Genomic DNA, 13354 nt, shown 5'->3' with positions numbered 1-13354 from the left:
CCAGTTTCGTAACCCTAGTGAAGAAATCAGTTATGCTTTCACTTTCTTCCATCTAAAGCAATTCATACGCTTTTTTATGAGTTTGTAACCTCACCTCTTTCACCTTTTCTGCACATCCAATAGACTTTTCAAGAATCTCCCAAACTTCTTTTGCAGATTCTACATCACTAACCTTTTCAAAATTATCTGGACTTAGTCATTGATGAATTATAAAGAGAGCTTTCTAATTCTTCTTCAATTTTTTTATGTGCAAACTTCTGTTCATCTTTCGCGTCTTCTGCAAGAGATTCTATCCCTTCTTTCACAAGATCCCAAAGATCTTGACAACATAACACTATCTTCATTTGCTTGCACCAATTCTCACAATTATCTCCTTTCAGAATTGGAAGACTTGCTGGAAAATGTCCATTCGGATGATTCATTTTCATCGGTATTCTCTTGCCTTGAATCGTTTAACAGGAGCTCTAAATACCAGATGTTAGAATTAAACTTTCAAACCTTTGAGTAATTCCTTATCAGTATACAATGACAATGAAAGAAAAAGAATTTGGGGAAAAGGTGAATTAGGGTTTATGAAAATAAAAGAGAAAAATAAGATGATTTTCAGCAGAGTTTCTCTCTGCCCGCAAATTGTGGAAAAATATTTTATTCACTTGCAACTGCAAATTCTGTGAATACAAGTTGCAATACAAAATAGGGGTTACTCCCTCTATTTATAGTTTTATGTTTGCTTTCTCCTTAAGCCAAAAGCCCAAAACACCTATTTTAGACCCAAGTTAAAATACTATGTGAAGTTAACTGCTTCGACATTTAGACAACCAAGACTATTTCGACACAATCTTCCTTCTGTCGAGCAACCTTCTTCGACACAAGAAATTACAATTTATCATCTTTCCGTGTTTACTATTTATAAAGAAACCAAAGGACCAACAGTGACACCACATACATATACATCTAAAATAATATGCAGTGATGTTATAATGCACATGAAAACATACAAAAGCAGAAAAATCACATAAATAAAACCGTATACATTGTAACTCTAAGCTCTTAATGTATAGATGTATGTCTTTTTCAAGCAATTACTACTTATCTACAATCATACAATCAAACACTCATGCCATATCTCAAAAAATGAATCAAAAGCATTATTTTTAAACATATTCATAAGAATCATTAAAAAACCTTTCCAAACACTTCTGACAAAACTCTGTTTTAAGTTATAAAACTCAAGTTAAGTGAATATCTCTAATCTAAAAAATTTCTTTCAAGTATAAACTTTCTTTCCTATTTTGCTTCTCTCTTTCATTCTTTGTTCCAACCCATATTTTTTTTATAAGATTTATTTAAAAATCCAAAATAATATCAACCAATCATTCAAATCAAAATCACATTTTAGAAGTGCATAATATAACATGTTTAAAAATCTATAAAAGGCTAATACGGTAAAGTACCCCCCACCCCTCTCAAAGCCCTTTTCCTTATAAAAAACAAACCAACCACCGTCACAACTATTCACAACATACAACACCAACGTTGTTACACTCACACACACACATCCAAGGATTGGTAGTTGAAACATCACTAACAACAACAACAAAAGAAACATTGTTTCTAATTCCAACCTCACATGTCACACCACCACAACCTTTTTAGCGCCAACACGGTTATATGATTATGAAGTTTTATCATGTTCAGGTAAAAACAGTATTTTTCTCTTATCAATGGCTTGGTTCATGTGGCATTTTGCTTTGACGGCTTAAAAACACAGTCTTTTTCTAGTTTTGGTTGGTGGGTTTCTTTTCAATTATAGACTTTGTGGCTTTTCATGTATGTGGTCAATTGGGTTTTTTTGGTCTTTTCTGTTACCACTTTCCGAGAAAAAAAAGGTGGTGGGCTTTATTCTCTTGACTCACCAAACCTGAGATATTTTTGAGTGAGTTCATATCAACAAGCTTCTTTTTAGGGTATTTTGATTTCATTTTATAAGAATAATCCTATGCAAATTTAGCTTTTTTTTTTTACTAGGTAAGAGTATTTATTGATATGATCAAATTGGGATTCATTTTTGAATGATTGTTTGATGATTAAGGTGTTTTTCTCTCAATAATAATGGTTTAAATTGAAATTGTATGGTGATCATCAAGCTTTAGCTAAACCTAAATTGTTCGTTGGTGAAGGCTTAGGTCTTGAGAGCGTGTTTTCTCAGGTTCGATTTCCATTAGGTGCTAACAATTTTTGTGTTAGGTTAGTCTATACGGAGCTTTGCTTTGGTTTAGCTAAACCTATCTGTTTGGATTACGATTTTAAATTGTGGTCTGCAACCGCTATTGAGGTCGCAATATAAAGGGTTTTGAGGTCTTCGGAACTCTATCACAATCGCGATTTCGACTGCATAGGGATCTGGTCAACGCAACCGCAATTTAAAATCATGATTTTGATATTGTTATCGTGTTTAATTCATGTGTTCATTCTTGGAATAAGCATTATTCTTATTGCATTAGTAGATCTTTCTAAGATTTAGTTTGCCACTTTATCTCTCAATTTTTGTGAATATGATAGTTGAATATTGCATTAGTACATTTTGATTCCTTTATAGTTTCAAGTTATGTATTTGAATTCATTTTAAATCTTCTATCTGAATTAGGCACTCATTGAAGTGAAGTTGGAATCGTAAGTAAACCACTTTGCTCAGATAATCGACTTGAAGAGGAAGTAACAATGGTAAGCTTAAGAAGACGCAGACTTTTGGGATTATGCTCAGGTAAATGTCGGATTAGGCATTTGTAGTTTTGATTCTGCCATATAAGTTGTATGTTAGATTTAATTGATACTATTTGTTAATTTGTTTGGAAATTCTCAGGAAACAATTCATTTGTTACTCCACTTCCTCTCTATTGTGAGAATCTAGCTCAGAATCTGGCTCAGTACGAAAATCCAAGACCGCATGTTAATCCTATTAGCGAACAATCCGTGGTTTCGGATATTGCAAGCGTCTTGAACAGTGTAGGAACACAGGTACTACTAAATGATTGAATAGTTCTACTTTGATGTGATTTCTACCATACCATTTGTGGTTCGATGGATGATTGTCCTTGTCTTTTGTTTGTGCTTTGATTCTAATGATAAAATTTGCAAGATGCTGTTGTTTAATGCTAGAATTCATGGTTATCAGTGACTTACATACAGAGGAGTCGTATCTCGGTTCGATTTAAAACTAAATTCAATCAATATGAATCTCTAGGGCGTATCTGTTTTGAACATGAAACTTATCTTGAGTATCGGTTCCGGTTCGTTATAATGAATTCCAGTTCACTATGATAAATAATGATTGTTTCTAAGTGCTGCAGCCACTTTTTCATGGTCGATTTTGTATCGTAAGACACTTTATTTAGTTATTTGATTTATGATTTGAATCTTGAGTTATTTCGTTGGTGTTTCTCAGAATTTCCAGAACACCATTGTGAAAGATGAATCGGGATCATCAAATGTATCCAGTTCTAGCCTGTCTATAGAGCAGCCTAGTCAACAAATCACAGGTTTGTCATCTTCGAAACATATTTCGACTCAGCAACCATGCATTTATATTACTTATTTCAGCCTTCGTTTTCAAGGACTACCGGTTAAACGTAGAAAGCAGCATTCGAGAAAACCGAGAGAGAATCAAGAAACATGCTTAATGAGAGGAGTATATTTCAAAAATAATAAGTGGCAGGCCGCCATTAAGGTGGACAAGAAACAGATCCACCTAGGTACTGTCGAATCGCAGCAAGAAGCTGCTCGCTTGTATGACAGGTAGTAGTAACTCCAAATCTCCCCGTTGTGTTTAGTTGCGATATTATTCCGATGCTTCATTCATGTTGTTAATTGTTCAGGGCCGCTTTCATGTGTGGGAGGGAGCCAAATTTCGAGCTTTCCGACGAAGAAAAACTTGAATTAAGTCAGTTAAAATGGGAAGAATTCTTGGCCGTGACACGACAGACAATAAACTGCAAAAGTAATTATTCTTTTCTCCTTCAACTCTTTCCGATTTTTTCCTAGAATGATTTTTACATGAATTTTAAAATTATTCCATACAAAATTGTCTAGAACACAAGAGAAGTCGCAGATCGAGACTACTCACTGGAGTCGACGAACCTTCATCGCATAGAGTTGATTGTGACGATAAGCAAGTAGTGACTGACTTCTCTGTCAGCGATGAAGCGGATCAAAAATTAGTTGCTCCAGAAAATTTATGACTTGAAGAGTAAAGTTTCAGTTCTAAGTTCTAACCATTCATTCTTTGCAGCCAGAACCATTTTCAATTATATTATTCTTAACACATTCAAATTGATACAGCTTAAACCAATAAGTAGTTTGTAGAAGCAGTTCATGAAGCTATTGCAAAGCTATTTTTTCATTGTTCAACATGTAAAGTAGCATAAGCATTGTGAAAAATCTATGTTTGCAAACTTACAAGCACCATAATCTGCATGCTCACTACTGATGCAGTCTACATGACATGCATACACATGACAACCATAACTAAATCTTGCATTCTGTGCAATTCTGCAAACTCCTGCTTTCACTTCTACACATAAAAGGAAAATAATAATATAGAAGAGTAAGAACATGAACACTATGTAGAGTTTACTAGAAGAAAAAGTCATGATTCTAAATGTAAAGAAGTTTTCTACTAAAGTTTCCAGCATAATGTTTGTGTCAATGCATATATATCATATAGATAAAGATGACAAAGCTAGTTGAGTTTGTAAGCTATTCATTTATTTTGATTTTCTATTCATTGATATCAATTTTTTAAATCCACCTATTTAGTTTATTTAGGAGCCAAGGCATGCAAAAATTTACTGGGCCGAAAATATAATTTATAATATATTATTATCAATTTATATAATTTGTATGGGAGCCAAGGCATTGCAATTTTATTGGGCCGAAATAAATTTTTAATTTATTTAGAGGAATGTTCATCCCACTCTATATGGTTTGTCTTGCACCACTGAAAACTAAAAAATTGTTCTCATTAGATTTTGGAGACGCATATCCGAACGTATCCAATACATGTTCATATGAGTGTGGCATGAGCGTGACGGGTGAGACACTTTCATTTCGTCAAATATTAGTCAGGAGATGCATCTCCATATTTGTTAAAGGGAGTGTTCGGAGATGCATCCTCGTAAAACTTCCTGAATGTCACTAACAGTGTATTTATTCATTGAGCTTGTTAATTTTACAACTCAGTGACAAATCGGGATATGCATATTCGGAATGTCAAGTGAGACATTGAATAAAACACCACCTTGCATGCTCTTCAACCTCATGATCAAACACCACCATTTTCTCTCAAACCCCATAAAAACCTCAATCCATTCTTAATCATTTTTTTTCATTCCAAAACATCATTCTTGTATTTTATCACATCAAAAGGAGCAAAAGAAATTTGAATTTAAGGTAACGTTCATTCATTTCCTTCCTTATTACTTGGATTAATTTGGTTTTGGAGCTGTAAAAATGAATATTGAGTCTGATATGCGTCTTCGGATTATGATGAACGCGAATCAGGATACAGACATCCAAATTTTATCAAGGTTAAGTTTGAACATTTAATTTATTATTTTGTTATGATTGTCTGTATAAATGGTGTACTCTGATACTTTTGTCAAAGCTAATGTGTCAATTGATGTTAAACCGGTTGAAGAAGAGGATTAAGTTAAAATCGTTGATGTCGAAGATGATGTTAAATCAGTTGATGTCAGGGTACATGCTAGACCAATTATTGTGGAGGTAGATGTTTGTCATCAATTTACAATTAAATAGGAATCTGATGTTCGTGAACAGATGCTCCAATTTGTTGACCTCTGTGAGGACCTATGCTCCAATAGGTCCTCACAGAAGTCGATAAATTGGGGTTCAACATTGTGATTGAGAGGTCTGATAATGGTTCTGATAGAAGGCATTTTTTTGTAACAATATAGTGCGAATGAAGTGGCATGTACCAACAACCTATTTGAAAGTTGTAAACGAATGACAATGAATCGAGAAAATGTGAGTGTCCTTTTAAGTTGTGTGGGTATTGATGTATTGTAAGGTGGATGATACATGAAAATTTAATATGGTTTCCGGTATGAATAATAATGACTTGTGTTACAAGTTAGCTGGTTATCCCATTGTATGTCGCCTAAATCTAGTGGAGAAGGAAATTGTTGCAGACATGACATTGAACATGGTTGCGCCGAAAAATATACTTGCAACTTTGAAAAGGAAAAGACCTTAAAATGTCTTAAGTATCAAGCAAGTATACAATGTTTGTGCTCGAAACAACAAAGTGATAAAAGGTCCAAGAACTGAAATGTAATAATTGTTGAATCTTCTGGATGATGATCGCTATGTTTCTAGGTACATAGTGTGAGGATAGAGTCACCGTTCGAGATATATTTTGGACTCATCCTAATTTCATCAAGTTGTTCAACACCTTTCCGATTATGCTCATTATAGACTCAACGTATAAGACCAACAAGTATAGGCTTTCACTTCTAGAAATTGTTGGTGTTACTTCCACATAGGTGAGTTTTTTTAGTTGTTTTTGCTTTTTTGGAAAGAGAAAAAGAGGACAACGTTACATGGATTTTGGGAGCATGTGAGACTCTATTGAAGGATCAAGAAAACATGCCAAAGATCATTGTCACTAATTATAACATCGCATTTACGAATGTGGTTGCAAAGGTGTTTCCAACATCATATGCATTACTTTGTAGGTATCACATAACGTAAAATGTGAGGAGTCGACTTAAATATGCAGTAGGCACCAAAAAAAATAAAGGGTAAAAATGGTCAAAGCGAGTGTGGTGGTGAAAAGGATAATGGATGTCTGAAATATCATAATAACTTCTTCCACTGAAGAGTTTTTAGGAGAATCTGTATTACACTTCAGAAGGGTGTGTGCGAGATATCTTAATTTCCTAAAATATATTGAGAGTATAGTTTTGGACAAGGTGGAGGAGAAAATTGTATGTGCTTTAACTAATAACGTTAGACATATTGGTAATACAACAACCAACAGAGTTGAATCTGCACATGCTTCTTTGAAAAATTGGCTGGGAAACAATGAAGGTGATTTTTGTAGAGGATGGAACACTGTGAACCAAATGATTCAAAATCAACATAATGGGATACATACATCATTTCGTCAGAGCATTATTGTGTTAGAACACTATTTCAAAGATAACATTCTTTATTCATAGTTGGTTGGCAACATATCTCAGGCGAAATTGAATTTTATTTTTCCCGAAGCGAACATAGAAGACAAAGTCAAATAGTTCAAAGTGTGGTTGTACCCTTATAAAGATGTATAGTGTTCCATGTACTTGTTTAATTTCAAAGAAAATGAAGCTTTCTAAATCGATTCAAATGGATGTGATTTACTATCATTGGAAAAGACTTCAGTTTGATGATGATGGTGTGATGAAGGATGTTAAACTAAACATATGTATCATGATCGAATGAAATGTGATCCATGAAACCTGATGACAACATGAAATTGCACATCAAAGATCAGCTGAGGAAAATTGCTTATCCGGATATCACGGATTTGAAACCAAATTTTGGAACTAGTTAAAACCAAGGGTTCCCCTAAAAAGGTCAAACCAATACAAGATGGCAATTCTATGAAGTAAACTCTTTCATACTTACCGTTTAAAACAATTATTTTTTTTAAATTATTTTGTAAAATATTTTAAATTTTAAAATTAATAAAAAAATTATAATTTTATATAATTAAAAAAACCTCATTGACAAAATGAGTTAACAATTTCAGTTTTTCTTGAAAAAAATCATTAATTCTATTATATATGTTAGATAAACAAAATAAATAAAAATATGTATATATATAATATGTATATGACAAAACTAACCTTGCAAGAAAATATATTTAATTTGATAAAATTAAAATTAGTATTCATTAAAATTTCAATATTATTTTATTTTTAAATATTTTAATTTATTAGCTTTTAATTCTTTATATTTTATAAAGTTACAAAATTACCCCTATGACAATATCATACATATTTTTTAAAAGTTATTTTTTAATATTTTTATTTAATATCAAATTAATCTTTATATATTTTTTATTTTTTATTTTAAAATATATTTTATTGAGTATAAATTAGTAAATTATTTTCTTATCATATCCTGTCAGATTCTAACCCAGCTCATATTCAGGATACGAATTTGAACTAATAAGGCATGATAGGATAAATTTCAAATTAACTTATCATATCATGTTGTGTCATCATTGAGATAGTATATAATCTAGCTATCCTATCCTGTCCCTTATCATGTGCATCAAACGAGCCCTCAATTCTAGGGATGTCAACAAGGCAAAGAATGTTTGGAGGATGCTTCCTCGCTCCCGGCCCCACCTTCAAATTTATTCCCCATCCTCATCCTCAATCCCCGCCACGGAGGAATATTTTCCTCCATTCCCATCCCCACGGAGATCCACAGAGATTGAATCTTAACAAAATTTTTATACTTTCCGATCAAAATTATGAGTATTTCATTATTTTTTCCTTTAAAAAAAACACATTTTGCATCCTTCTTTTTAAAAAAATAAAAACACATCTATGAAAAACACATTTATTATATGTGTGTGTGACAAATCCATAACTACTAATTTATTAATTGAATGAAAAACATGTTACTAATGGAAGTAAAGTGAATTTGAAGAGTCATTACCATAAGCACAATGAACAAATGAGAGTGGTTGTTGTGTTGATGAGAATAGAGGAGATGATGAACGGAGGAGACAAAGATAATTGAGAAAAGAGAAAAAGAAGACAGTGTGTACATTCTATGTATTAGGTGCACTTTTCTAATATGTTAATATTTTTTATGTAAAATTATATATTTATATATTATATAATATATAAAATATAAAAATTAAATAATATGGTCGGAGTCGGAGAATCCACTGGGCGGAGGGTACTTTCTCAATCCCCGCCCCAAAGTGTCTCCGGAGGAATTTTCCCCTCCTTCCACATCCTTACGGGGAAAAAATCTCCAACTTCGATGTTCTGAACAGGTAATTCCTACAGAGATCTCCATTAATATATGCAAATTGACATCCCTACTCAATTCTTTCCGCTCTATCCTTCCTTATTTTCAAAATCTTTCCCTTCCTTTTCATCAAAACTTCCAAAAATAACCTTAGGAATTTGGTGGAGATTGAAGTGTAGTTCCTCTTCCTAAGCAAAGATTGCCTCCACTAAAAACTATTACCTCCCACCCAAAAACAAACCTCTCCCACAGTCCGTTCTTTCTTATCCGAAATAAGAAAAAACCTATAAAAAAGATCTTTTAGGGGAACACTCTCCACCCAAGTATCAGACTAAAAGGATGTAAGAAGATGTGTCTCCACTCTCCACCCAATTAACTAAACAAAAATCACAAACCACTAACCTCCTTTACCATTAAAAAATAATTGCAAACAAATAAGAAAAACTAAAATATTTTTTATTTTCACATATTATTTATGAGTTGAGCTAGCAAGCACTATAAATGATCATTAATTTTACATTAACACCCCCATAAGTTTTTCCAATTCCATTTCATACAATCAATCCATTATAAACATATAATGATACAACACAATAATAGGCTTTTCCCAAAGGTGAAAATTTCTTGATAAAAAAAATATATTGCTCAACATTTGTAGTAGCAGAAGCAAAATGAAATAATTATGCCTGCAGGCACACAATGACCATAAGCTGCACCCTCCCTCTCGACGCAATCTACATTACATTCTTTCTTATCACAACCATGAGTCGTTACTGTATTATACTCTATTTTACAAATTTTTGTTTCCACCTCTACACATAAAAAAGAAAATTAAAATTAAAAAAACATAAATAAGAGTTAGAATTGAAGAAGTAAATATATGATGCTTAGTTAGTTTGTACCACATGTTGAAACTAGGAGAGTTGCAAGCCAAAGGAACATGAAGAAAATGTAGAATTTACTAGGAGAGAAACTCATGGTTTCTAAATTTAAATGAAGTTTTTTTGTACAAAAACAAAATATTTGAGTCTATGTATATATAGAAACTAGAAAGAACTATATTTTTTTATGAAATGATCTAGCTAAAAAATATTAGGAGCCGAGTTGAGTTTTTATTCATTTATTTAAAATTTTAAATGTTATAAAAAAATTTTAATCTGTCTATAAAATATGTTAAGGGGCCAAGCCATGAGAAAATTTATTAGGCTGAAATTCCAATTTTGAATTTAATACTATCTATATGTTTTAATCTGCCTCTATAATCTGCCTATGAGCCAAGGCATCACAAAGTTTATTGCACCAAAATTAAATTTTAATTTATTATTATATGAGAGTTTATCAATTCATCTGTAAAAGTATATTGGTGGAAAATCTTTCGAATAATATAAAATAATAATAGTAGTAGAAGAATCCTTTCCATGAATTCTCACATTTTAAAAAGTAGATTGATAAAATCCATTTTATTAATATTAATCTAATTTTTATCTGTCCTTATGTTATGCTTAAGAACCAAGGCATGACAAAGTTTAATGGCCTATAAATCAAAATTTATATTTATTTCCATTATTTTTTTAAAATAAAAATTAGATTGTATTAATAAAAGAAAAAGTGGAACAACAGAGGGAGACTAGACCAAAACCCTCTCAATATCATGAAAACTTTAAAAAAGACAGATCAAGTCTATTCTTTACAAAATATGCCCCCAAAAACAAAGGAATATAACTAAAATGAATTGAATCAGAAATAAAAATCCCTAAGTTAGCAAAAGAGTCAGCACAACTATTCCCTTCTCTAAAACTCTAAAAATATGAGAAACAAAAACAAAACATATTCCTAGTGATATTAACACAATTAAGCCATCTAGTGTGAATATGCCAAGACACTAAAAAAGGCGGGTTGAAGGCACGAACCACCGCCACCGAATCCGTTTCCAACCAACGATAATGCCAACCCTTTTCATTGGGGAACTCAATTGTCCGCATAGCACCAGAGAGTTCGGGAATGTGAGAGTTAGAAATCCCTAAAAAGGAGGCGAAAGCACCCAAAAAATTTCCGTCATGATTCCTGGCAATACCACTGCACGGTGAAGGACCAAGATTATTAAGAGAAGCTCCGTCACAATTAATTTTGATCCAACTCTGAGGAGGTGGCTTCCAGATAGCCTAAAAAATCTCCGGGGCATTAGGAGACATGATCTTGACTTTAAAAAATTTAAGCACAAAAAAATCAGTCATGCTAATATGGCCAAGCACCAAAAAGTTATTACCTGCCATTGCACAAGTTGACAGAATGAAAGAAATGGAGGAAGAGACATAAATATACTAATATTTGAATCTTGAGCTGCTACGAGCAATCCAAAATTATGAGGCAAAGAAGATATTGTGTCCAATAAATTTGGACTATATCAAAATACATACATGTCCTAATGATTACATATTATGCCATAAGTAATATGAATAACTAAATGAGTGCCTGAAGTGTGGGGAGTCACGCTTCAAGCTGAAAGGCAGAGGTTCTGATGATAATGTATGCTAGAAAAGGTCCATCTAACAAGGTTATGTGATACTTACCAATAATTCTAAGGTTCAAGAGATTGTTTTCTAATGTAAATGACGCAAAATATTTTTCATGTATGGTAAAAACATTGTTTTATAAGGGTACTTATGACAATTGTGAATCAATATAATAGACTTGAAAACAACTTTATTTCATGGATACCTTGAAGAGACAATCTACATGGAACAACCTGAAGGTTTTGTAGAAGATAACGCTAAGGTATGTTTGTTGATTAAATATTTGTATGAGTTGAAACAAAGTCCAAGGAAATGGTATCGCCAATTTGATGAATTTATTTTTAAACATAGTTTTGTAATAAGTAATTATGACAATCGTGTATACATATTGAAGAGGAATGAGAAATTCATTATCTACCTCCTTATATATATTGATAATATTTTGATGGTAAGCTCTAGCAAAAATGAGATCGTTAAGCTCAAGTAGATCTTGAATGGTGAATTTGAGATAAAAGATCTTGGTGAAGTTAAAAGAATCGTGGGTATGGATATCATGAGAAGTCGCAAGAAAAGTGAGTTGTTATTATCTCAATAAAGTTACTTGAAGAAAATGGTGGAGCAGTTTAGAATGCAAGATGCAAAAACTATCAACACTCTTTTGGGTCATCACACAAAGCTTTCAGTTAAACAATGTCCTCAAATCGAGGAAGATAAGAAGATAATGGAGAGTACTCTCTAAGCAAGTGAGGTTAGAATATTTATGTAGGGAATGATTTTTCATAGAATGGACTTAGCATATGCAATTAACATAGTAAGTTAGTACATGGAAAATCCTTGTCAGGTTCATTGGGAAGCTTTAAAGTGGGCGATGAGGTATTTTAATGGTTCTTTATAGGGTAGCTTAAATTACACACGGCCAACTCAAGAGAAAGACACTTTAGAGGATTTTGTAGATTTAGACTATGCAGATAATGTGGCCACTAGAAAATCCCTATCAAGTTTTATGTTTATGTTGTTTGGGAAAGTTATAAGCTGGAAGGAAAATCAACAATAAGTGGCCTCATTATCTACTACTCAAGTCGAATATATTGCCCTTGTTGAAGGGGTCAAGGAAGCAATATGAATGAAAGACATGGTTGGGGAGTTAGAGATTCCTCAAGAACGTGTGAAGATAAATTATGATAGTCAAAGTGTCATTCATTTGGTCAATCATCAAGTGTATCAAGAAAGAAAAACACATTGACGCCCATTAACACTTTATAAGAGACATGATAAAGTCAAAGGAGATCTAGGTTCATAAAGTTCCCTCATAAGAGAATTTAGTAGATATCTTCACCAAATCATTGCCAAGATTAAGGTTTAGTTATTGCTTGGACTTCAAATTAGTTGAAGGGTGATTAAAGCTTTGGAGAGACAAACAAGATGGTTGGTGGCTAAATTGATATTACCGTCGATTTAAAGTCAAAGTGGAAATTGTTGTAATATGTCTTAAAACCTCAAGTGAGAAAAAAGAAACATATTTTGGTACTGACATATTTTCAGGCTTGGGCCTAATAAAACTTTGTTAGTTATAAATATGAGTTTCTCTTATTTGTTGAAAGAAAAGTTGCAGAAGTAGTTGTATAAGATAGAAATCCTAGTGAGAATCAAATGTTAAAATTTTTTAGAATTATATTCTACGAATATGACAATATTTTGGGGTTATCAATGGGATTGGTAAATATTTTAAACACTTTGAGTTTGTATGACTCTTATATTGAGAGTTGGAGAAATTATGAATTACTTGGGTA

General features: G+C 32.5%; 1 protein-coding gene and 1 long non-coding RNA gene across 6 annotated transcripts; one reads left to right on the top strand and one right to left on the bottom strand.

Moving 5' to 3' along the window:
* The first annotated feature begins 1518 nt into the window (after nucleotides 1–1518).
* Nucleotides 1519–4722, top strand: LOC131618152 (ethylene-responsive transcription factor-like protein At4g13040). 5 transcript variants are annotated; one of them, XM_058889413.1, is made up of 7 exons: nucleotides 1519–1698; nucleotides 2648–2764; nucleotides 2864–3018; nucleotides 3446–3539; nucleotides 3615–3795; nucleotides 3876–3997; nucleotides 4090–4722. In XM_058889413.1, exons 2-7 carry the CDS (start codon nucleotides 2722–2724, stop codon nucleotides 4236–4238), a joined length of 744 nt encoding a protein of 247 aa, XP_058745396.1. In that variant the 5' UTR covers nucleotides 1519–1698; nucleotides 2648–2721; the 3' UTR covers nucleotides 4239–4722. The 5 variants fall into 5 exon arrangements, with proteins under 5 accessions (XP_058745396.1, XP_058745400.1, XP_058745399.1 ...); XM_058889417.1 differs by lacking the exon at nucleotides 1519–1698 and adding an exon at nucleotides 1765–1936; XM_058889416.1 differs by lacking the exon at nucleotides 1519–1698 and adding an exon at nucleotides 1765–1967.
* A 4864-nt stretch (nucleotides 4723–9586) lies between these two features.
* LOC131618151 (uncharacterized) lies at nucleotides 9587–10393 on the bottom strand. Its single transcript, XR_009288753.1, has 2 exons — nucleotides 9954–10393; nucleotides 9587–9863 (listed from the first exon to the last, which is right to left on the bottom strand). It is a non-coding gene; the product is annotated as an uncharacterized LOC131618151 (long non-coding RNA).
* Nucleotides 10394–13354: the final 2961 nt, after the last annotated feature.

Source organism: Vicia villosa, linkage group LG7 (assembly GCF_029867415.1).
Source record: "Vicia villosa cultivar HV-30 ecotype Madison, WI linkage group LG7, Vvil1.0, whole genome shotgun sequence".
In the NCBI taxonomy this organism is placed as follows: Eukaryota; Viridiplantae; Streptophyta; class Magnoliopsida; order Fabales; family Fabaceae; genus Vicia; species Vicia villosa.
The sequence above is the reverse complement of the archived record's forward strand: the minus strand, read 5'-3'. Positions and strand labels throughout refer to the sequence as shown.

Bases quoted from the DNA above. Each gene is read 5' to 3' on its own strand.
- LOC131618152 (XM_058889413.1), top strand. From the start codon at position 2,722: ATGGTAAGCTTAAGAAGACGCAGACTTTTGGGATTATGCTCAG. The intron at 3,019-3,445 runs GTACTACTAAAT...GGTGTTTCTCAG, and splicing joins TGAACAGTGTAGGAACACAG to AATTTCCAGAACACCATTGT. The intron at 3,998-4,089 runs GTAATTATTCTT...AAAATTGTCTAG, and splicing joins ACAGACAATAAACTGCAAAA to AACACAAGAGAAGTCGCAGA.